Genomic DNA, 24,702 nt, shown 5'->3' with positions numbered 1-24,702 from the left:
ACAATTCCCTCTTCCGCTGCTATTATTGGCTTCCTAAGGATCCTCCACCTCTGCGCCAGCATTCCGAAAGTACATTCTATGGCCTTTCTTGCCAATGACAGCCTGGAATGACAAGTTTCATCACACATCCATTTCTTTAATTCAATTTGAGGCACTTGAGTGTGTGAATAGATACTTACCGATAATTAAAACCCTGCTGCCTGTACGTCAATGGTCCCCTTTTTCTGCCCGGATAAGGCCTCGACAAATACTCTGACAAGCCAAATGCCTCATCACCCACCATAAAATATGGGCATTCTTCATAGTTTTGGTGGAATTTATCAGGGGGCGGCAGATTCATTCTTCCCGCCTGAAAATTCTGCCCCATAATCGAGTTTGCAAAGATGCCTCCATCGCTGTGGTGCCCTTGTGCCCCTATATCAACTATTGTGAATCTATTCTGGGCATCACACACTCTCAGGAGCACTAAGCTATGCTGGCTTTTGTAGTTAAAGTACTCCGATCCTGAGTTTTGGAAAGCCTGTAGGTTGGAAATAGAAATGAGGAAGTTTTTATTGATGCATTGTTTTCCCTTATTCCTACGTCCATATTATTTGCGTGAATAATGACATGCTATCCATCTATAGCCCCAATGCAGTGGGGAAACTTCCACCTCTCCTCAAACTCACGGGCCAATCTCTTCCAATTATCCTCTGTCGGAGCTAGGAAATCCCCTCTGCAGACCTCCCATAATGCCAAGCAAGTCTCCCAGATTACACTGGACACCGTGGACAGGCCTACACGGAAACTATAGTGTATGGACGTCATTGAGTCTCCTGACGCAAGGTACCTGGAAAAAGGAATGATATGTGTTGTGAGGCTACAAATGAAGATGCCTTCATAAAGATAGTATTTTAGGTGAGTCTTGGTGTATGTATTTATGTTTATTTTATATTTATAGTATTTATGTGGGAGCTTATTTTAGAAGTATTTTTTTTACTCCCACATTAAGGGTATTACCTTAATGTGGGAGCCAAGCGATGGGGAGGAGAAAGGTAATCCCTTCGGAGTACTGCTTTCTGCGGCTAAGGCCCCACCTTCTCCAGCAACCGCTGGAACATCCACGGTCGCATTCGCAGGAAGATGAGATACTTCACCTCGTCACCTAATCTCATCTCTCGAATGAGATTGCAATAGTCTCCCTGGCGCGACCGCTCCCAACACAAAAGGGTGCACCTACCATCGCCTCAACCTCCTGCCTTCCCGTCCCTCCATAAGCAACGCTACAATCCCCACGCGCCTACGCTACATCTCTCATTTGTAATCCATTTCCCTTCAATAAAAAAATGCAATAACCTACTACTCTAATTTGAATAAATGTAATAACTAAGCTATTGCAAGTATGGACACTAATCTAGAATACTACGAACCTACTATAAATAATTATTACTACGTTAATTTATTCGCTAAGAAATTTAATAGGAGATAACAAGAAACAGCTACCAACTGAACACAATTATAATATAATGAACTAGATAAACTTGCTCCTACCTCACCGTACAACTAACCAGGACGGAATTTCTACGTTACTAAATACTGTAAAATAATGCACCAACTTACTCCTACCTTAGCGTACAACTAATCACAACGAAATATTTACGTTACTAAATTCTATAAAATAATGCAATAACTAACTACCCTATAATTGAACGAAATTTTAATTAAAGAACTAGATTAACTTTACTCCTACCTTAGAGTACAAACAATTACAACGAAATATATACGTTACTAAAGTCTATAAAATAATGCAATCACTACCCTATAATTGAACGAAATTTTAATTAATTAACTAGATAAACCTACTCCCAACCCAACTTAAATGAAAAAGGCAAATGTGGCAAAGTAATGGCAAGCACACGAGCACCGATAACCGTCATAGACTTCAGAAAAGCGTTGTGTAAGAAGATGTAAACACTGGCGCGAAATTTTGGACGCCCACGCATTTCGCGTTTCATTTGTTCATGCAACGGAGATCTGTTGAAGCATGGCCTCCTTAAATACAGGCCGGAACATGGAATTTTGGCAACGCTGTGCCGGGGTGCGATTGTGTTTGCTTAAGAGCATGGCGACTTATGCGAGAAGAGTGTCCGTGTGACCAAAGAAGCATTAAATCTCTTGTTAAAAAGGCAGAACTGGACTTATTTTGTGGATATCCCATTGGCTAAAGGTACGTACAATTTTTTAAAGATAATTTTTGGGAGCTGAAGGAGGAAAATCACGTTTATTACTTCAAAAGTGTTGTGATCACATGCCGGCCGGCCATTAATGGAGGGGAATTGAGAGTGCAACAATACTGGTTTTAAATGGGGAAAAAGAATAATTTTTCTGTACTGTGTGTTTTGCCTGACGGCAAGTAAAATAGTTAAAAGATATTCTCAGTGTATTGTGAGTGGATATTCAGCAGTATTTCATCCAAAGCATTGCGTCTCTTGGCGGCCGGCCACGAAGGAACGTTAAGAGAACACAAATGAAACGAAGTGTATTTGTCGGGTATTTAAATGCTGCGTTGTTTTTTATAATATTATTATTCTTGGGTTAACAGTGATTGCTATATTTGTTTGCCTAATGAATAACTATGTGTAGCTGTATCTATAATAACGTCGTATATTATTGAAGGAAGAATGGCTACTCATTAACCCTATTAATGTTTCTAGGTACTAATGTCATTCATATTTTCCAAAATAATCATGAATGCACTCCTTTTTTTCTGTGATCAGCGAAACTATTTTTATTCATGCAACTTTCCATTGTTTTCATTAAAGGTGCCCAAACGTTATCGTGTGCCATATTGCAGAAGCAACTACCTATCCACCAAGAACAAGGGGTATGTGACTGTGTTCCAGTTCACCAAAGATGAACGCAGTAGACAGAAGTGGCTGAGGAATATCCCTCGGAAGGATTGGAATCTTTCTTCAAGCGCAATAGTTTGCGTCAAGCATTTTGCTGAGCAGGATATCCTACACCGTGTAACTTACATGAATAAGAACGTTGAAGTGAAAAGTTACAAGTTAGATCGCCTAAAGTTGTCCCCTGGTGCTACTCCCACAGTGTTTCAGGCCCTCTCCTCTTCTTAAAATTTCTTATTGTGATCAGTGAACCATGAAAATCTGTGAAAATAAGTAGATGAGTTGTACTTCTAAGAAATTAAATCAGGAAATATTGTATGAATCAGTGAAACAGGAAAAGACTGCTGATGAAATGATAATATTTATCATTATTTCCGAAATACATGCTAATTTGACATCTGGCCGCCTTCTACTACTGAAGGTACATTGGAAAATCAATTGCTACTAAGTGATACGGAATATATAATGTTACGTTTCCACCCACGGTGGGAGCATTAAAATAAACACTCAGATGTCTCGGGATTTAACTATTTATTCTACAGCACACTATCACATACAACCGGCCCATGTGGCCACACTACGCTTCCCCATCACTCCCACCAGGGGATGCCACATCACTCAAAAGACAATAGACTGTCGAAATACCAATACACCACATCTCCTCCCCTACTAGAATCCAAATCCCTCTTGCATCACAAGTCAAGCCGCTGAGGTGCCTTGGATGGTCTGTTGGAGCGGCGAAGTTCTGGACCTGTATTCCTAGAGGATTGGTTAGCAGTGGGTATCACCATTTCAGCAGTTGGGACAGAGGCAGGATAGGATGGGCTGGACCGAGGGGAAATGGTCAAGGGATTCTGCACCATTGACCATAGAGGTGCTGCATCCACAGCCGAGTCATCAGGATCTGCTAACAAGTGGAAAGGGAAAACTTTTGGCTTAGGGATAATTTTTGTAGGTGGCAAGCGTTTCAATTGGTTCATGTGCACATACCGACATTGGCTTCCAATGTACACCCTGTGAGTAACCACACTGACCCTCTTCCCAATTACACCTTTTACAGGCACCATGCCTGGTCTAATTTTTACCAAAACAACTTCCCCCACCTTGTATTCTGGGTATCTAGAGCTTGGAAAGGTGAGACTATTAGGGGGTGGTTTAATTAATGACAAGAGGGTGCGAGGTTTATACTTGAACATCTTTTCCGAAGGGCTTATCTCACCTGTTGCCAAAGGTGTAGTACGATAGGCAAGTAAAATTTTGCCAAGGACTGAGTGAATGTTTTTGTCACTAAGGGCACCTGGTGTTGTATTCAACTCCTTGGCAAGTAACCTTTTAATGGTTTGAACAGCTCTCTCTGCAATACCATTTGATTGGGGATGGTACGCTGGGGACTTTAATACCTCAATGCCTCTATGGGAGCAGAAATCAACAAACAGCTTTGAGTTGAATGGGGGGCCATTATCAGAGACTATCTGTGATGGATAACCAAAAGTGCTAAATAATGTACTCAGGTTTTCACATACTTTCCTAGCATCAGTTCCATTTGCCATAGGGTATACTTTAATCCACTTACTCTCACTATCAACAATAACCAGGAAATATTTCTTTTGCATAACAAAAAAATCAACATGCAATCTGCCCCAATTATCAACCCTGGGCCATGATGCCTTTTGCGAACAGTCTGGTTGAAAATTTACAATTTGGCATGCTTCACAATTTTTCACCTTCTCCTCAATATCCCTGTTAACATTTGGCCACCAGCATAATGAACGAGCAAGGGACTTCATTCTCACAATTCCTGGGTGTGACCCATGCAATAAATTCAGCATGTCGTTCTGCAATTTGAGAGGTATGATCACCTTTGACCCCATTAACAAACATCCATTTTCCAGGGAGATACCATACCTTTGCCTGAAAAATGGGACAATTGCTGGCTCTCTGACAAAATTTGGCCATCCGTGCTTTGTATAATCCATTACCTTAGACAATACCACATCCTTTTCAGTTTCCTTGGCCACCTCCACATAAGTCAAGGGAAAATTTGCCGGCAAAACACTCAAAACACTAAATACATTTTCCACTACATTCTCCTCAGGTACTGGCAATCGCGATAATGCATCTGCAGGACATAACAGGGTTGACTTACGGTATTTAATCCCATCTATATACAGCCCTTGTGGTGACTGACTCATGGATACAAATTCCCGACCACTTCCAGAAGTGCTGGAGAGCTGAAATTTGGCACGCGTGCGGAGAACCCGAAATGATCCGGAGGAAAAATCCGAAAACCGGAAGTTTCCGCCACGTGTCGTCGCTAGGACGACAAAATGGCCGAAATCGCGCCTTTTCCGGGGACATTCTTTCTGTTTTTATTTTACTGCGCGCGAACCATGCGTGTTACATGAATCGTTAATGCATTTTTTTAAAGCTGATAAACGTGGCCATGTAAGTGTGTAATGCCCATAGTTTCATTTTAAGAAAATTGCAGCCAAAATGGCGTCCAAAAAGTGGTTTTTCGAAAATATTTTCATAACTTCCTCTCCCCTCGACTGAATTTCAGGTGTAAGATAACGAAAATGATTATTATATATGCTCATAACATCGTTAACGAAATTATGGTAACAATTCTTTTTCATCGTCCTTGGTTACTGAGAAAGAAATTAAAATATTCCGAAAATCACCGAAAATTACGATTTCTAAAAGATCAACACAAGATTTTGTCTATTTCAACCTAACCGATTTCTTTCAAACTTTGTAGTTACATACAACTATGCATTTTCTTTCAGAAAACATAAACATTTGATAAATAATTTAATGGATTTAACCGCGAAAAAATAAAAATGGCGGGCACTACTCACTTTTTTAAGGGACTGGTTTGCTTTTTATTGTATTACTCTCGAAATATGGATGTCATAGGGCACATTTCTGTTAGATATGACAGTAAATGAATGTGACCATATAGTATCGTCATCTTTAAACCCCCCGAAACCCCCTAAAAAATTAAAATTTGCATATAAGTAGCCTTTTCGGGTATTTTTCGTCACAATTCCGCCGCTTTCCCAAGCCTTATCACTCATCGCTACGGAATTGATGTGGACGATTGATGACCCCTGGCAGTAAAAACCTATAAACCCCCGGTAAACCCACATATACCCCCCAAAAAATAAAAGTTTGCATATAAGTCTACTTTTTGGGTACTTTTCGTGACTATTTCACCGCCCCCAACGACTCATTGCCATGAAATTTATGTAAACGGATGGTAACCGCCAGGTGTACAAGCATATAAACCCCCGGTATCCCCCTGAACCCCCCCCAAGTGTAAAATGTGTATTTAAGTCTCCTATTTGGGAACTTCTCGCAAACAATACGCCGCACATCTCGTCCCGGAATATTTGGCGAGGGCGGGCCACCGTAAAGTATACGGGAAAAAATACAAGAAAACCCCGGATGACCTCCTGGAACCTCGCCGAAAAAAATTTAAAAAATTTAAGTCGCCTCTCCGAGTACTTTTCGTCACAATTTAGCCCCTACTGTTTATTAAAACCCCCGATAACCCCGTGAAATCTCCCCAAAAAATTCCTTATAAATCGCCTCTCCGGGTAAAAGAATCGTCAGAATTCCGCCACACATTAGAACCCCCAAATCGCCCTGAGTACCCCTTTCGGTGGAGAAGACCATTTATGAAGTATAAGCGGAGCAGCCGCGGGGGGGCTTCTCAAGCCAATGGTGGCGTAGCCGCCCCACATCGAGTAACGGCGATGACGTTCTGAGGAGTAACTGGCGCAGGCGAGGGGGACCTTCAGTAACCCTCGGGCGGCGAAGTCGCCCCGATGTTCAAGCGGCGCAGCCGCTGTGGGCTCCTCCCACCCCTGGGTGGCGAAGCCGCCCCTTGAACGGTATAACGGTGAAACAGTTCTGAAATGCCCTCGCCCTCTGGGCGGCTATGCCGACCCCAAACGAGGAACGGCGAAGCCGTTCCGAGGAATGATTGGCGCGCTTCTCTACTCCCCGGCCGGCGAAGCCGGCCCCTAGCCGAGGTGAGATTATTCGAACTAAAATTTTTCGAACGACCACAAATGTAGACGGCGAAGCCGGAACCGGGGTTTTTAAGGGGCGTAGCCCCTTAACGAGCGCGCGGAGCGTGCGAGTTTTATACATATATGCTTATAGTACAATGAACCATCTCTGCAACCTAGCCGCAGCAACAGTAGGCACCCCTTTGTCTGGTGCAAAAATGTGCCGTAGGGGTTGGTGGTCACTCACTAGGGTGAAGTGTTGCCCATACAAATATTTATGGAACCGCTTCACAGCAAAAATCAATGCCAATGCCTCTCTGTCTAACTGGGAGTAATTTTGTTGAGCACTGGATAATGTACTGGATGCAAAAATCACTGGTTTCTCAACACCATCAATCAGATGACTCAGCACGGCACCAACACCATATGGTGATGCATCAGCTGATACCACTATGGGATACTTAGGGTTGTAATGCACCAACAATGGATGGCCCAATAAGAGCTCTTTACATTTACCAAAGGCTTGGTTACATTCAAAAGTCCACTCCCAAGTTGCATCTTTTTTTACAAGATCATACAGAGGTTTTAGTAGGATTGAAAGGTTAGGCAGGAAGCGATGATAAAAATTTAACATTCCCACAAAGGATCTCACTTGTGATACATCTTGGGGAACCTTAGCCTCCAGTATGGCCTTCATTTTGTGTGATATTGGACAAACACCTTTCGCACTTATTGTATGACCTAAATAATCCACAGACTCACAAAACCATTTACATTTATTCATATTAACCCTCACATTATATTCATTTAGCCTGTTCAGCACCATTTCCACCCTTTCTTGGCAATCTTTTAAATCTTTCCCTGAAATTAACACTAGAAGGACGGCAGGGGTCATTTGACCCATTTTCAGAAATCAAATTTATTTTTCTCTTATTAAAATATTTTTTTAAATATTGAAACTTTTTGACTTTGTTCATTTTGGTCTATATTTTGATGAATTAGTGAAAATTCAACAATTATGTTTTGTTTTAAATTTTTATGACGTGTTATACCTAGAAGGACGGCTTGGGGTCATTTGACCCACAAATGGTTTTTGCGCTATTTTATTGCCCGTGGACACTTTAGTGCCACGTATATCATATAATCAGCAAGAGGCTAGTGTGGTAAATTATTTGCTTCATTTTGAATCTGGAAGTACCCGGTTCAATGCCAGTTTCGTCCCAAGGGCTCCTATCTGTATTCGAAAACCTAGGCATAGCGACTTGTTGTGCACAATCTTTCGTTTTTTTTTTGGGCAGCAAAGGGAAATAAAACCTTTTCAATCCTTGATTTGCGTAAATTCATGTAATTATGGTATTTTAATTTTGTTTTTTTTTTTTTTATTGTTCGATGATTATTGTATTACCCACACCGGAAAATCGCCACGTATCCCAAGAATTGTTTTCCGTCGTCCAAGATTCATAGCTCTTAGAGACATTATTTTCAATATAGATTCATCAGGTTTACGAATAACTTTAATTTTTCTGGCCTGACGGCACTGTCACTTGACCTAGTCCCTTTGCCGTGTGTCCAGCATTAGTGCCGCCTGACCCCGTCGGGGTTTGGGGCGGGTTGACTGCACACTGCGTCCTGGGGAAAAATCCTGTCTCTTTTTGAGAGAGCGGATGAATTGGGTGGACTGTTAAATTCTACTGTAAATCCTACCCTTGGAATCCACACGTAGGTCGGAGAAGAAGCATTACTGCAAGTTCCTGGAAGATACGAATCAGGATACGGTTGGCGTTTGAGTCCCTGCCTTTCGAACGGCAATTAGCGTTGCTTCTGAAAGTTTTGTCCTTTTGTATGGCTTTCTAATGCTCTCCACCTCTCTATACCTTCAATGCAACTAGAGAAGATTCTACCATAATGCGCTTTCGTTTGTAGATTTTTTTGCATGCATATTAGTAGCGAGTTGAGGAAGAAAGTAAGAATTCGAGAAATATTTCAAGAGAAGAGAATCGTCGCGATTCAAATAGCTGTAGGGAATATTGAAGATCAGTCTGAAAGTGAAACGTTAACATTAGTCAAGGACATTCTGACCAATCCATCAACATCTGCGTGTGATGGAAGCGATAAAGTCCAAGATAGTGAATCCAATGGCGACTTTGGCGTGATAGCAAATGCACAGCTCTATCCAACAAAATGCAGCTGTCCTTTTATGAGGTAAATTCCAAATAAACCAGACAAATTTGGAATCAAGTACTGGGTTTTGACAGATGTGAAATGAAAATACAGCCTAAATGAATTTCCATATTGTGGCAAAGATGATGATTGGCCATCAAATCAAGCGTTGGGGAAATAATTAGTTACGAAAGCGACCGTAACATACAAGAATTCAGGAATAAATGTAACTTGTAACAATTATTTTCCATCCATCCAGCTGGCAGGAAGTGTTAAAAAATGGAAAACTTCTCTTGCATGGACGATCTGAAAAAAACAGGCGTGAAGCACAAATATCCATGACCCCTAAAATAGATATGTAATGCATTCAACGCGAGTGTTCAAAAATACCTTAGGCCATACTCTTACGTAGGTTCAGGCAAACTAGAACAATAATGTACTTTCATTCAGCAGCGTGATCTCAGACGACACTATTTCCGAAACGAATAAAAGAATACGAGTGACCATCCTATTTCATAATAAAAACAAAGCAGGAGTAGATATGATGGATAGCATGTATCAATTTATTTACACATTCTCAAATCCAACAGCCATATCTCCACGGGCACAAAAAAGAAAAAGGTGCCAAATACCATCAAATTGAATCATTGCACCAATTTCCTTTCCATTTTCCAAATTCCTTTTCATGTGCAAATGGCTGGTGTCCTAACACCCCTTGCCACTCGCTTTTAAGCGGCTTACGGGTAAGTGTGTAGATATAGATGTAGATGAATAAATCGTTCAATGAACGCATTCAGCGCGAAAAATATTTTGTGGAAACAGCGCTGAAAAAATACTGTCTGTCTGAGATTTACAACAAAGTAATAAGTTTTAAAAATTTTAATGCAAATTTTGTAAACACAGTACCCCTATTGTTTAAACATGTAACAAAACTTTTGTATTGAGTGTATGTATTTTCATTATTTGATTTGCAATCGACTACTACATACGGTTTAATTCATGATTCTTTAAAATAATTGCTATTAACTTTTGACGATGGAAATAATATTTAATAATGTTAAATAGTGTTTTTAATGAACTGATTCAACAATTAATACGATTAAACTGAATATTGGTTGACAATTAGGCGTTTTGTTCCAAAATACATTTTAGGGGTCAAATGACCCCTAGCCGTCCTTCTAGGTAGCGCGAAACTCCCGTCCTCCTAGTGTTAATAAGTCATCCAAATAGCATGTAACCATGGGCAAACCCTTGACAATTTCCTGCATTACAGACTGAAAAATACCTGGAGCACTAGAGATGCCATAAGGTAGGCGGGTAAATTGATAAAGTCCATCATCAGTATTGACGGTAAGGTACTTCTGAGATTCTAGTCCAACACCTAACTGCAAATATGCATTTTGGAGGTCTAGCGTACAAAATACAGTCCCCCCGGCCAATAATCCAAACACATCATCTAATTTGGGCAAGGGATAGAAATCTGTGACCAAAACCCTATTTAAGGTCACCTTAAAGTCCACACAAATCCTAACACCTCCGTCTGCTTTTGGAACACACACTATTGGGGATGCCCATTCAGAGTGTCTCACAGGTCTTAGAACCCCACTGGTTACCATTTCTTCCAATTGCTTACGAACTTCTCCTTTTAAGGCAAAAGGTACTGAGTATGGCCTATGAAAAATTGGGATAGCATTCTCCCTAATCACAAGATTTGCCTTAAACTGCTTGATCATGTTTGAATTTTTCCTGCTGAAAACATTTGGATATTTGCAGGCATAACTGGATAGCAATTTGCTGTCCTTCAACAGCGATTTATAACAATTGTCTTCCAACGTTGTGTTTGACTCAAACTTGAAAATATTGTTATCATCTACATCAAGGTACCCCTCATTTGAAACACAACAAGAAAGTAGCCTCTTTCTCCATTCTGGGGACAAAATATCCAACCAGGGACGACCCATGAGAGGCCTTACTCGCGCAGTGGAAGACACAACAACTAATTCTAATGTGTGGCTCTTACTAGCATTTCCACTGGACCAAGATACCCCAACTTCAATTTTTCCTTTGACCTTAATTTGGTCACCAGTGACTGATTTCAAGGATAGGGTACACTTTTGGAGTTTTGCACCGTTGAGATACCGGTGATATGTCTCCTCAGATACTAAAGACACACTAGCACCACTATCTACCTCAAAAGCTAATAAAACTCCATTCACATACATATTTACAAAAAGTGGTGAAGTACCAGATACCGATTTAACAGCAGGCAAGTAAATGCATTGCGACTCTAACCTTGGTTTGACGGGATGGGTATTTTGCGAGTGGGAAATGTCATCTGACGGACCGATCTCCCAATCGTCTGAGTACACCTCACGCACTTCCCTGCTTCGACACATTCTGGAAGCGTGCCCCCTTCCATGGCACCTAAAGCACTCCCAATCCCGGGCGGGGCAGGAATCCTCTCTGTGGAATCTTCCGCACCGTTGACACACAGCATTCCTCTGATGCCAATTGGTCCGTCGTCCGTTCTCTTGACGTTGTCCCGGTTGTGCTGGAATGTCCTCTCTCCTGCGGCTCGAACCAGCATCTGGTTGGCGGTGGAAGTTCTGCTTAGCGTTTGGGGCTCTCCTATAAACTGCCCCAACTTCCAGATTCGAGAACTTGGTAACCCCGTCAATAATCGAATTCTTCTGTGCCAACTCCAAATCGGTGGCGATGATGCACGCCTGCTCAAACGTTAATTTACTTTCCAGAAGTAGTCTCTGTCTGATCACCGCTGATTCTATACCACAAACAAACCTATCCCTCAAAGCATCGTTCAAAAAATCTCCGAACTCACAAAACTCTGCAAGTTTCTTTAGGGCAATGATAAACTCTTTCACGTTTTCACCCGTCTGTTTTGAACGGGTATGAAAGTTGTACCGTTCCGCAATAGTCAGTCGTTTTGGGGCATAATGCGTCGTAAGAACACCAACCAATTCCGCAAATGTCTGTTCCGTAGGCTTTTTTTGGGAACAACATGTTTTTCAACAGCGTATATGTTGATGCCCCACAAAACGTAATAAACATCGGGACCTTCACTTCCTCTTGCGTTATCCCGTTTAGCAGAAAATACTGCTCAAAACGTTCAGCGTATGATACAAAATCTTCCTCGTCCGGGCTAAAAGGGTCCATGCGCCCGATTAGGGCAGTTTTTACCAGAGGGTTCGCCATCTTATCCGATACACAGTAATTACTCCGCAACACACGCACTGGGTGTTTAATGACTCATCGCTCGTCGCCACTTGTTACGTTTCCACCCACGGTGGGAGCATTAAAATAAACACTCAGATGTCTCGGGATTTAACTATTTATTCTACAGCACACTATCACATACAACCGGCCCATGTGGCCACACTACGCTTCCCCATCACTCCCACCAGGGGATGCCACATCACTCAAAAGACAATAGACTGTCGAAATACCAATACACCACATATAAGTGGTATTTTGAACTAATTCATCTTTCCCTTGCAGGTAGAACTTCTTGTTGTGATCAGTGAACTATGAAAACCTGTGAACATAAGTAGATGTAAATCTTGGAAATGAGATCAACAAATATTTTATGAATCAGTGGACTGTAGTGTCCTAAGGTTGGCAGCCATGATGTTAGTCAGTTGTTGGGTTGCTGGGTACGGAGTTGTTGTATGAGAGGGAGACAATAAAGATGGCGATAAGTAAGGCGTGCTTGTTTTAATGATTCTTTGTCCAAGTTAGGACAGTACATTTGGCGACGAGGATAAATTTCCGTTCAATGGAAAGACTTATTAGTTTCGCGTAAACTGTGGGTTTGTCGCGATATTCAAAAACTTTAGCACGCGTTCCGTCAACGGGAGTCCGGATTGGAAATGGCAGCCAGCGGCCCTGAATACGAAAAGTTTAATCCCTTCGGCGACGTTTCGACATTAGGCGTTCGTTGGAGAAGGTGGTTAAGGGGATTCGAGCTGATGGCAGAGTCGAAGAATGTTTCCGCTGCGGCGAGAAAACGGGCTATGCTGTTACATTATGCGGGACCGGAGGTGCAAGATATTTATTTTGCACTCCCAGCGGACTATGCCGAGTCTTCTCCTGACGGTGTCGTGGGAACGGTTGCATCACCGGGAAGACCGGAGGATGAGTATGCCAAAGCGGTCAAAATCCTGAACAGACATTTTGATGCAGAAGTAAACACGCCCTACGAACGTTACAAATTTGCTCAAATAAGCCAAGGTGATACTGAGACAGTAGATGAATTCGTGATTAGGCTGAGACAGCAGATACAAAATACGGGTTGGCAGGGGAAGCAAGCAGAGGAAGCTGTCCGGGACAAGCTCGTTGCAAAGTGTTGTTCCAGTGAACTTCGGGTTAAACTTCTCACGGAAGCCTCAGATTTGACGTTGACCAAAGCATTGGACATCGCACGCCGGTGGGAGCTGACTACTAGGCAATCGAGACAAATGTCTTCAGAAGTGGCGGTGAATGCAATGCACACGGCGAATAAACAGTGGTCACGCAACTCAGGTAAACGTAAAACGCCAAAGAAAGGCGAGTGTTATCGTTGTGGTTTGACGGGACATTACGCAAGTGACAAAGAGTGTCCAGCGAAGGAAAAGGAATGTAATAAATGTGGTCTTATTGGACATTTCTCAAAGTGTTGCAAAACAAAAGCAAGCAAAATAAAGTCTAGGGCAGCGAGTCCCTCAAAGAGAAAAGTGAGGAATGTAAGTTGTGACAACGAAAGTGATTGTGAAAGCTCTGGTAGTGGAGTAAAGGGTGGTTATACGTTTAGTGCTAAAGGTGGTTCTAAAGTTAATCATGATTTGTTAAAAGTTAAAATTGGGTCAGTGCCATCTGACGTCCTAATTGATTCAGGAGCTACTGTTAATGTGATTGACAAAGAGGAATGGGAAAGACTGAAATCTGAGAAAGTAAAGTGTATTTCATATTTAACTAATCAAAGATTGTATGTGTATGGTTCTGATAAACCTGTGACTGTGGTGGGTGCTTTTAAGGCTGGTGCTGGATAGAATAGTGCCTAACGTTGAATTCCTGGTTATGGATGGTAAAGCAGTTTCAATTTTGAGTAAAAATACTTCTATTGATCTAGGACTTTTGAAGGTGGGAATAGACGCCCAAGTCAGGTCAGTGGGGTCATTTTTTGGAAAAAAAGATGAAAGTGTCTTTACGGGCATTGGGAAATTGAAAGATTACAGCATTAAAATCCCAATAAACACTAAAGTTAACCCAGTAGCGCAGCCGGTACGGAGAATGCCGTATCAGCTGAGAGAAGTCGAAAGGGAATTAATTCAAGATTTGTTAGATAAGGACATTATAGAAGAGGTAGATGGTCCCACACCTTGGGTATCCCCAATCCAAATAGTGCCGAAGAAATCAAATGAATGGCGCCTGGTGGTAGATATACGCCGGGTAAATGAGGCAATTACAAGAGAACGTCAGCCAATGCCTACGATTGAGGGATTACTTAATGAGTTAAGAGAAGGAGTTGTCTTTTCAAAGTTGGACCTCACATGGGGATATCACCAAATTATGCTAGATGAAAGCTCTCGGGCAATCACTACATTTTGTACCAGTATTGGTCTGTTTAGATATAAAAGATTAATGTTTGGTCTGAATTGCGCTCCTGAATTGTACCACAAAATTATGTCACAAGTGTTGCATAAATGTGAAGGGGTATGTCATTTTTTAGATGATATGGTAGTATTTGGGAAATCTCAAGCTGAACATGATTGCAGACTAGAAAAGGTTTTACAAACTTTTAAGGAAAAGGGATTGACATTGAATAAAAGAAAATGCAAGTTCAATGCAAAAGAAATAGATTTTTGGGACATAAAATATCTGCAGATGGGTTTAGCCCCACAGAGAGTAATGTTCAAGCTGTCAAAGAATTTAGAGCCCCTGAAAATGTATCGGAAGTAAGAAGCTTTTTAGGATTAACAAATTTTGTGTCAAAGTTCATTAATAACTATTCTTCGGTGACAGAACCTCTCCGATATCTCACTAAAAAGGGTGTTTATTTCACATGGGGAAAGGAACAAGCTGAAGCTTTTGAAAAATTAAAAGAATTAATCAGTGGCAATCTGGTATTAGACTTCTATGATAAGACAGCACCTTTGCAGGTAATTGTTGATGCTAGCCCAGTGGGATTGGGAGCAGTCATGGTGCAATTGAAACCAGAAGGCCCTAGAGTGGTCAAATATATAAGTAGAGCGCTAACAGACGTAGAGAGAAGGTACTCTTAAACGGAGAAGGAAGCTCTTGCAATAGTGTGGGCATGTGAAAAACTTCACCTCTATCTGTATGGTAGGGAGTTTGAGCTAATAACGGATCACCGACCCCTGGAAATTATTTATGGACCAAAGTCAAGACTTAGTGCCCGAATAGAAAGATGGGTTTTGCGGCTACAGGCTTACAATTACAAAGTAAAATATAGGCCGGGAAAAAGTAATATCGCTGACTGTTTGTCAAGATTATTACGCATACGAGATGAGCCAAAGTCTAAAACAGATAGTGACGAAAGGGTGGTGATGTGCTTAGTAGAGGCATCAATCCCAAATGCTATGTCCTTACAACAAATTCAAAAGGCTTCTGAACAGGACAGCGAATTGAAACTGATAAAAAATTGTCTTCAAAGCGACAATTGGCCTAAAGAATTAAGATTTTATGAGCTTATCAAACATGAATTGTGTGAAATAAATCAAATGTTAATTAGGGGGACAAGAATAGTATTACCAAAAGCTCTCCAGGAGCATGCAATGGTATTAGCTCACGAGGGTCATATGGGGGTTTGAGAACTGATACTTGAGAAATAATATTTAACACCGGTTGGCTGATTTTGAATTCTATCTTGGGTGCATGACAACAACAAATCATGACATATTTTCTTGAAACTTGAAAATCATTCACAATGAAACTGTACTTAAATAATTATTAGGATATTTCGTACGTTTTGAAAGCATTCTGATCAAAATCCAACAGGAAATACCTTTTTTTCGCAGGATGGTTCTTTTTGAATATGTGTCCTGGGTGTATGGTAAAAACAAATCATGAAATATTTTCGAAACTTAATATTAAATCACATTGAAACTCCTCTTACATAATGACTAGGATACTGCAAATGTTTTAAAAGTATTCTGATCAAAATCCGAGGGGAAAATACTTCTTTAACTCAAGATGGTTCCTTTTGAATGTGTGTCCTGGGTGTATGGCAACCACAAATCACGAAATATTTTCGAAACTTGAACCTGAATCACACTTAAACTCTACTTAAATAATTATTGTAATATTGCAAACGTTTTAAAAGTATTCTGACCAAAATCCGACGATAAATACTTTTTAAACTCAAGATGATTCTTTTTGAATGGGTGTCCTTGGTGTATGGTAAACAAAAATCATAAAATATTTTCGAAACTTGAAAATTAATCGCACTGAAACCCTACTTTAATAATTATTAGGATATTGCAAACGTTTTCAAAGTATTCTGATTAAAATCCGACGCGAAATATTTACTTTACTTAAGATGGATCTTTTTCAATGTGTGTCCTGAGTGTATTGCGAAAAAAAATCATGAAATATTCTCGAAACTTGAAATTTAATCACACAGAAACTCTACTTTAGTAGTTATTAGGATATTTTTCGAACGGTTTAAAAGTATTTAGACCAAAATCAGACGAGAAATACTTTTTGAACTCAAGATGGTTGATTAAGTATTTATTGTAAATTTCAAAGTCCAGACCTGGAAGGACTGAATTTAGGATCGCAAAAAAAGTCGAGACTGGGTGGGACATCGGTACCAGTACGATCACGCTATGAATGAGACCTACGAATATCAAGCGCCGTAGGGAAAGGAAAAGGAAATTTCCCGTAAAATCACTGTCACTTGTCACTTCCGCGATCTTTGTAATGCCGTGGTGGCATCGTCGCTCATCGATACGTACGTTCTTTGCCACCGAGCCTGCGTAAAAAAATGCAACAAAATGCCTCCAGCCTCCTCTCCTCCAGTGTTCAGTGGCCGGGATGAGAACCCGGGGCCCCGAGGGGAAAAGGTGTCAACTCAGGGACCCGGGTTCGCACCCGGCCACTGAACACTGGAGGCACCTGAGATTACCTAACCGACATACGTTCTAATCGACCTGACTCTAACGAACCCAATCTTAACGCCCTAATTTTTCGCATTTTTTCCGACGGCCGCGGCCGGGAATCGAACCCGGGACCCCCGCGTGGGAATCCAACACGCTAACCACTAGTCTACCGCCCCCCCCGTTCAAAACGTCTGATAATTAATGTGGTCTTTTCAAACGCGGAACCCCTGTGGTCACTTTCCATAACTGCAGGTGATGATAATAAGAACTTAAGGCGTTATGGTAGTGACGGCTGGGAGCCGCTCTGGGCCACCGATACCGATCGTTTTTTCCTCTGCCGGAGTTCACATACCACTCAATTGCGGAAAAACTAGAAGATATAGAGACTTGCTGTTTTCTTTATTGTATTAAGGAGACGTGTATTCACATACAGGGAGGAAATAAATAGTAATATGTCCTCAGGTGATCGAGAAAATCAAGTTGGACTTTGGCTAATTATAACTGGACTCCAAGCTAAAACATGAAATTTCTAAAACGAGTATTCTGTGGCTTCACCTTTCTTCCACAATCACCATGAGACCCACAGTTCTATGTCAATTCGCGTGGCCTAAAATGGGTACACCGTGGAGTACTGCAGGCCCAAAACGGTGACGAAGGACGTGATTCGGGCCAATTCGAATTTCTTACCTCCCCTCGCCCCGCTCCGCCCTCCCAAAAACGGCAACGTCGCAGAAAGTGGAATGGGGAGTGATACCCTCAGACTAAGGTCTCGCTTCCGCCCGTCTCGCCGACGCGTGGAGACGAAGCAAGTATCAGGTTACCTATTGTTTTAAGGTGAGGTGGTGAGGTCGAAGAGAAGCGAATGAAATTCGCTTGGCCTTTCTCGATTTGTGGGGTGTAATTGCTTCTGCATGAGAGGCTGTCTGGCCCGCCCTCCCACCCATGTTTTATGTCTGACTGCCGTGACTCCTCAGCCTCTTCGCTTTTCTCCACCTATCGTGAGGACCCGGTAAGAGAGAGCAGTCGCGTCTGTCAGTTGAATATCTGCTATTTCAGAGGTTGTGTGTGTCTGAAAGTGAGCTGAAGGTATGGCGAAAGGAGCTGAAGATATGGCGAAAGGAAAGGATAAGCGTCGCAGGAAAAAGAAAAGGAATATCGGAATACGGAAGTAAGTCACCGTATTATTCTGCATCCTCATTCCCTGCACAATTTTCTCCTTAACAAAAATGAAGCTTAGAGACGGTAACATTTTTTTGTGGAAAATGCTGCTAATTAATTGCTGAATTTGTTCAAATAGGCAATAATTTATCATTATACAATCCAGGGCCGGCCTTAGGGCGGGGCGACCGCCCTGGGGCCCGCGTTCGTGAAAAAATTAAAATATACTATAGTTTTGAAAACGCAATTTCAACTATTACTGTATTGTAAGGGCCCCGCATGAGGGTTCGCCCCTAGCCCCGCACCTGCTAGGGGCGGCCCTGATACAATCTTATCAACCTAATAGTTAGCTGTTTAGCAGGTCAGGTTTCGTTGAATAACCTCCTGATAATCCTGTCTTGTGCATTCCCTTCATCCCCACTTACCATTGTCTCCTCTTCTAAATCAACCGTCCTTTTCTTTCGTTTTCTATCTCAGTTATTTCCACATGCTCCAGCCAGCTTTACTTCCTTGTTTTGGTTGTATTCATCAGTCATCTGTTTTACCCCTGCAGTATCGCTTAATATATCTCTCGTCTTCCCAACTGAAATATAAGTATCTGCTCCACACCTACAAAACCCACAAATGCCTTCTTAATTTTTTATCTATTAGGGCTAAACAATACTCAGGTGATTTGTAACCATCCCGGCTATTTTTTAAATTTATAGAATACTTAGTCATCTTTTCCTACGTTTTAATCGCTCGATTTTTTACATTCCCTCATACCATTATTTCCTGGTCTTATACGTTTCTCTTCAAAATTCAATGTTTAGTTTATTACATGTCTTTTTACCTCTCTCTCTCTCTTTTATTTTGTTACATTTTCTTCTTCATCGCATTTTAGCCATCATGTCTAGTTAAATCCGTGGTTGCTTCTCTCGTCTTCCACTCCGATACCCAGCGTCTCCCTTTGTTTTTTTTTCCAGTGCCCGTTCACATTGATGCGGTAAATACATCTTTCATTTCCTGTCTCCATTTATTTACAACTTCTACTTACTGTTAGTCAAACCTTTAGCTTAAAAGCTCATCTTCACCATGGTATGGCTCTTAATTCTCCTTAATCTTCAAATAATAACACATAATCACTAAATCTATCATCGTTCGGAAGCCGCCGAAAACTAATTCTGCTCACTTATTTCAATGACTCATCCCAAAATGGCCACATCCCTATCTTTTGTTCTTTGATAAACTTTCTATTTATCGAACATTTCCTCCACTTCTTCTCCTCTACTGACACTACCTGGCGTGTTCATGCATCTGGATGGCAAGTAGATTTTTAGTAAGTAAGTCTATTGAAATGTCTATCACTCCATCTATTTCCTAAAATACTTTATCAAATACAAAACTTCGTTTTTTATCATGATTCGCACTCACTGTCTTACTCTTTTATTCACATTACAGTATTTAAGTAATTCTTTTTTTTACTAATTTTGGAAGTTGAGATACAATTAGAAAGAGTGAAGTGAGGAAATACAGTTGAGAAGAGGAACTTTTCAAAAATATTTTCTTACATACTATAGGATAAAACATCTTAAATTGAGAAGCAGAAATCCAAATAATTAGACATATTACGACGTAAATAGCTGCGTGAAATATTTTATTAAATTACATTTTGGAGAAATTATATCTTCGCTCTCTCTTCCACTATTGCCTTGCTGATATGAGCAGCTTCTCTTATATCTTCAATGCAAAGCCTTTTGCCGTACCTAGGTAGGACTATTTCCGGCAACAAGCATTCCATGAAGAATCTATAACAGAAAATTAGAGGTAATTGTTCCACATTTCAATTCTATTGGATATTCAGTAAAAGTTTAAAAAAATTACTTTGTGAGCTTTGGCTCCACTTCCTCCATCCACCATTCATTGTTGGGCGGAATTATTTCTAATTCGTGGCTCCAACCTTTCGTATACACAAAAAATAAACATCTGGCCCTTTTAGTCATCCTTAGTTGACTTTGCACCTGATAAAAATAATTGTGCGTCTCTTTAAGGATATATTTTCCATCTTTTAGCTGCACATAGGGAAGCTGTAATGATAATGATAAATAATTAGGGCGAATCTGTTCACTGCATATATGACATGGTTGTATTCAAAACGCTGTGTCGTGTTATGATATTTTCTCGATAAATTTGGCAGTATCAACAGCAGAAAATCGAAAAATTAAGGGGCCTTCGAAATAAGTTTTAGGTAAGCAAGTAGACTAGTATTAAATAAAAAAATATGAGTTAAATTACAAATCTATAAATGGAAATTAGTTAAATGCATAAATGAGTTAAATTAATAAATGAAAAAACGACCAAATTTTATATATTTAGCTGCATATGCTACTATTTATAACCTTTTTTTGCATTAAAAGCTTCTTCAAATGTTGGAAAGGAGGCAGCGGTGACACCAGGACACTTCACTTCTAAGACAGTATCGCTTCCAATCAGACCGTCTAATAGGGAAAATTAAATTGATAGAATGAGTTTACATTAGGTAAATTTTAATATAAGAGGTTTATCTGAATGATTTACAGACAGCATTGATATTACCTGGACTAGCCGAAAGATATGGAAACTCCTCATCAACATATAAGCCGCTGGGTTCAACCTTGTATCCCATGCTTCGCAAGTGGTCTTTCGCTATCTCCTCCATGTTTTTTCCATTCACCATGTCCGGAGTGCATACGGATCCGTATAAAATGGAATGCACAAGCCTTTTACAGGAGGTGTATGGTCGCATATGGCAAACCTCCCCGTGATTGGAAGCGGACAATCTTTTCCGACGCTCTGTCATCCAAATACTTCTGTATACTTGAAGCGTTGTAGACTTCTGCAGTTGAAATCTATCCTCTGCGGTCATTCTGCTTAATTTTTCAATGAAATCGGCTTTCATGCGTTCCAATAATTCTAGTGACTCTGGTGCATCATCATCCACCATCCCGTAATCTTTATCAGGCCCAGCTCTTTTTGCTCCTGTTTTCAATTTCTTTTTACTTTGCAGCCCCTGCGCTCTTCGTTCCCTCATTCTCTTGGTCTGCCTCATATTGTTATCTTCAAATGTTTTGGTGTATTTTCCTGAGATAAAAACGTCTTGACACTTATTTCACAATAAATCCCCAGTCAACATTCCAAAAAAATTAAATCTGCTTTTCTATGCCTTCATTCCTCTCTATTCATAAATTATTTTGATGGTTATGATAATTACTTACCAGGACTGTAACCACCCGTTGTTGCCTTGTGAATCTTTCCTTGAAAATGGCAAGAGGAATTCAGGGATACGACTGCAGAATGACACCGGGTTCCAAATGATTTACTTTTAGCATAGTAAATGCGTTTTCCGTTCAGATATTTCGCAGCTACGCTGTTCAAGGTTTCGCACATACTATTAGTAGCGCGAAAAATCAAACTTCTTGAATTATTTGCCATCTTCTCAACTAATTTCTGTATTGGAGTCCACATATTAGCAGCTATGAAGTCTGGCACTAAGTTAACCTCATCCTCCTTCCCGTCTGGCCCTTAACAAAAGAAATCGGCGCATCGATCATGCTGCCCGAACACATGGCTAGGACAATTGATGATGTCGTTACGAAGTGCCATTATTCGGTTTTGCATGGTGATACCTGTTAAAATAAATTAAGGTTAATCACACGAATTTTCTCGTCTCATATGCCATGAATAACCTCTAATTTTAATACCTTTCTGATTTTTCCAGTGTATACTAGCACAGGAAATAGCTGTGCGAATCTTCATGACGTTTGCATCCAGTTTATGACGAAGGTGGGCTGGGTATTGCGTGTCATCCTTAATTTTGCGCATATTGTTGCAGAATTTTCGTAGAAGGTGGCTTATGCATTCAGTTTTTTTCACGGGCGTTGTAATTCCGTATGGGCTGGTCTCTAGTAAGCGTCTGTGGACACTACTGTCTCCGTCACCTATTATAAACAAGATAAGTGTTTGAACTGTTTGGAATATTCTCTCGTTCCCTTTGAGCAATTGAATTCAAATACAGGGAGCGAACCTACTAATTGGTGGAATATAAGATTATGCATCGATTCACTCTTTGCGAAACCTTCTGCAATTATGTCAGCTTCCATGCTGGTCGAGCTTCCATCCCAATTTTTAGCACATTTAACCTTGTGAGCTGGGTCTATAGGTTCGCTTCGTGCCTCCCTCAAAGCGCAATAACTGCAGTACTTATTCCTTACTGCCAGAAATAACACCTTTTTTGTTCGTGCACCAACTATGGCTGCCTAAAATGAAACATTCATCTTAAAATGATATTAATACCATTACTCTTTTCTACTGATTAATTTTTTTCCAGCAGGGAATTTTTGCCTGCGCGTTATATATAAAATGTAAGTGCACTAATTTATAAGCAACATGAAAATCATCTGGCTATGTAGCCAACCTCGGAAATATTTTTCATAGTGATTAAAAATTGCACGAGGCGTAACTAATTATAATTTATTAAAAATAGGTTAACCTATTTGAGAACCCATACTTATTAAATAATTTATAGGTACCTAATATTGACTCCTTACCTGCCCCGATAGTGAGTCATACTTCGTTTTATAACTTCGCTTGCCCCACATACCATCAGCGATGACCGTGATTACAGGTCTACCATCTTTGTCAAATGACCCCTCCTCTAAGGCAATTCTTCTTTCCTCCTGCCCTGCTGTGGCCATCTCCTGCGATGCAACACTATATATTATTTCTCCCAGCTTATCTTCATATTTTGCATATGTTTTGGCGGTCATGCAATGCATGTTGAGTGCTGCACAAAGGGGGCTTAGATTTGAGTAGCCGCCGCCACCAGCAATTGTCCCTGTTACTGCAGCATCGTTCACGTCCATCACAGTGCCAGAATCATCCTGACTGTGGATCACTGTCTCCTTCCCGCACATTTTACACTTAAACTTCCAGTGACAGAGGAGACCAGTCATCCATTCGCCTACGTATTCACAGTCCATAAATGAGCATCCTAACTGGTGTTTATCTGAAAATATCTGGGAAAGCATATAGAAATGCTGGACTATACTACGGCTCCTGTCATGAAGAGGATTCAGCCCTGATTCTTCACTCTCAATGATTGACGCTTGAGACCTGCAGAAACATTTTAAACAAAAAATGTTAACGCCTCCTTCACGCAGGTATCCAACAACTATTCATGGTACTAGTATAATCACCTTTGGTGCGATTCAAACGGTTTGATAGGAGATACGTCCATCGGCATGCCCATATCATATTCGTCGACGTTGGATTGTCTCCCTAGACGAGGAGTGGAAGCTTCTCCCATTTCAAACGTCTTGCGGCGTGGGGTGCAGTTTGCCTTCGCAAGAAAGATGGTATCTTCTGCTTGAATTAACCCCTTGCCTCCTGTTTCTATTCGTCCCTCATCCTTGGATACGCTTAAAAATGTAACGATATTCAATAAATAAGAACATGTTGCCCTAACATGGCAATTACTAGTAGTATTCTTTTCACAGGAGATATAAATGCCGCATCCGGCCACCGCTATATATATTCTCAACCTACCTTGTGGATATTTCAATACAATCCGAAGCAGAAGCATCACTGTCCTTTGCCAGAACAGGACAGTTTCTTGGAATATTTCTGTCTTGTTGTACTTTACGATGATTAGCATGCCACAAGCTAGAATCAATAAATAACATTTGAAATGGTGTCAGTCTCACACTAAATACATAAAAATAGTCTTCCTTTATTCTTTGCATTTTAAATTGTTCTTTCATCCTCCTTTCGGAACACAGAATTTCTTCAATGTTCTTATTGCTTTTCTATCATTAAGATCATTTGGCCAGCAAAAAGTCAGTCTGTCAGTGAAGACATTAGATATTTGTTAGATGAAGTGGGGTGAAAAACCGGAGGGACCCCTTCGCGGAACAAATATAGCGGTTTTTGTTTACACCAGATGATTGGGTGGGCATAGTTAATTTTACATTGATTTATTGATAATACGAAAATTTATCATCGATAAATTTTTGTTACATGCATTGAATTGATGTGGAAAGCAACTTTGCATGCTGTAAAAACGGGCTAATTGAGCCCTGCGGGCTAACTTGAGCCCAAAACTGAAAAATGAAGTTTGGTTCTTTGCGTGCTCTCAACATCAGTATAGCACCGCAATTCAGTGATTTGCTGGTATGTTTAGGCAGAAGGTAGACAATACATCGAGTCTAGGAGGTTAGGGAAGTCACCACCGAGAGCAGTACTGGTTATATAACTTACACTCGTGTTTTTAATTATTTCACTCTGCAAACTTTCGTCTGTATAGACATTAGGAATAACTAAAACTGGAGACAAGTGCTTATATTTCATACC

The 24,702-nt window shown here is 40.7% G+C and overlaps 3 protein-coding genes across 4 annotated transcripts; 1 reads left to right on the top strand and 2 right to left on the bottom strand.

Annotated features, from left to right (window-relative positions):
• Window positions 1-12,948: 12,948 nt before the first annotated feature.
• LOC124172511 lies at window positions 12,949-14,106 on the top strand. Its single transcript, XM_046551951.1, has one exon. It carries the CDS (start codon window positions 12,949-12,951, stop codon window positions 14,104-14,106), a length of 1,158 nt encoding a protein of 385 aa, XP_046407907.1.
• A 5,914-nt stretch (window positions 14,107-20,020) lies between these two features.
• On the bottom strand, window positions 20,021-21,877 carry LOC124172009. 2 transcript variants are annotated; one of them, XM_046551406.1, is made up of 5 exons: window positions 21,570-21,877; window positions 20,911-21,435; window positions 20,715-20,813; window positions 20,200-20,402; window positions 20,021-20,123 (listed from the first exon to the last, which is right to left on the bottom strand). In XM_046551406.1, exons 1-4 carry the CDS (start codon window positions 21,817-21,819, stop codon window positions 20,362-20,364), a joined length of 915 nt encoding a protein of 304 aa, XP_046407362.1. In that variant the 5' UTR covers window positions 21,820-21,877; the 3' UTR covers window positions 20,021-20,123; window positions 20,200-20,361. The 2 variants fall into 2 exon arrangements, with proteins under 2 accessions (XP_046407362.1, XP_046407363.1); XM_046551407.1 differs by lacking the exon at window positions 20,715-20,813.
• Window positions 21,877-24,073, bottom strand: LOC124172510. The gene is made up of 6 exons (XM_046551950.1): window positions 23,899-24,073; window positions 23,550-23,771; window positions 22,902-23,466; window positions 22,379-22,610; window positions 22,056-22,292; window positions 21,877-21,980 (listed from the first exon to the last, which is right to left on the bottom strand). The coding sequence occupies exons 1-6, from the start codon at window positions 24,033-24,035 to the stop codon at window positions 21,877-21,879; spliced, it is 1,497 nt and encodes a 498-aa protein (XP_046407906.1). The 5' UTR covers window positions 24,036-24,073.
• Between the last annotated feature and the right edge of the window lie 629 nt (window positions 24,074-24,702).

The sequence above is a fragment of the Ischnura elegans genome (assembly GCF_921293095.1).
Source record: "Ischnura elegans chromosome 13 unlocalized genomic scaffold, ioIscEleg1.1 SUPER_13_unloc_1, whole genome shotgun sequence".
Lineage (NCBI taxonomy): Eukaryota > Metazoa > Arthropoda > Insecta > Odonata > Coenagrionidae > Ischnura > Ischnura elegans.
The sequence above is the reverse complement of the archived record's forward strand: the minus strand, read 5'-3'. Positions and strand labels throughout refer to the sequence as shown.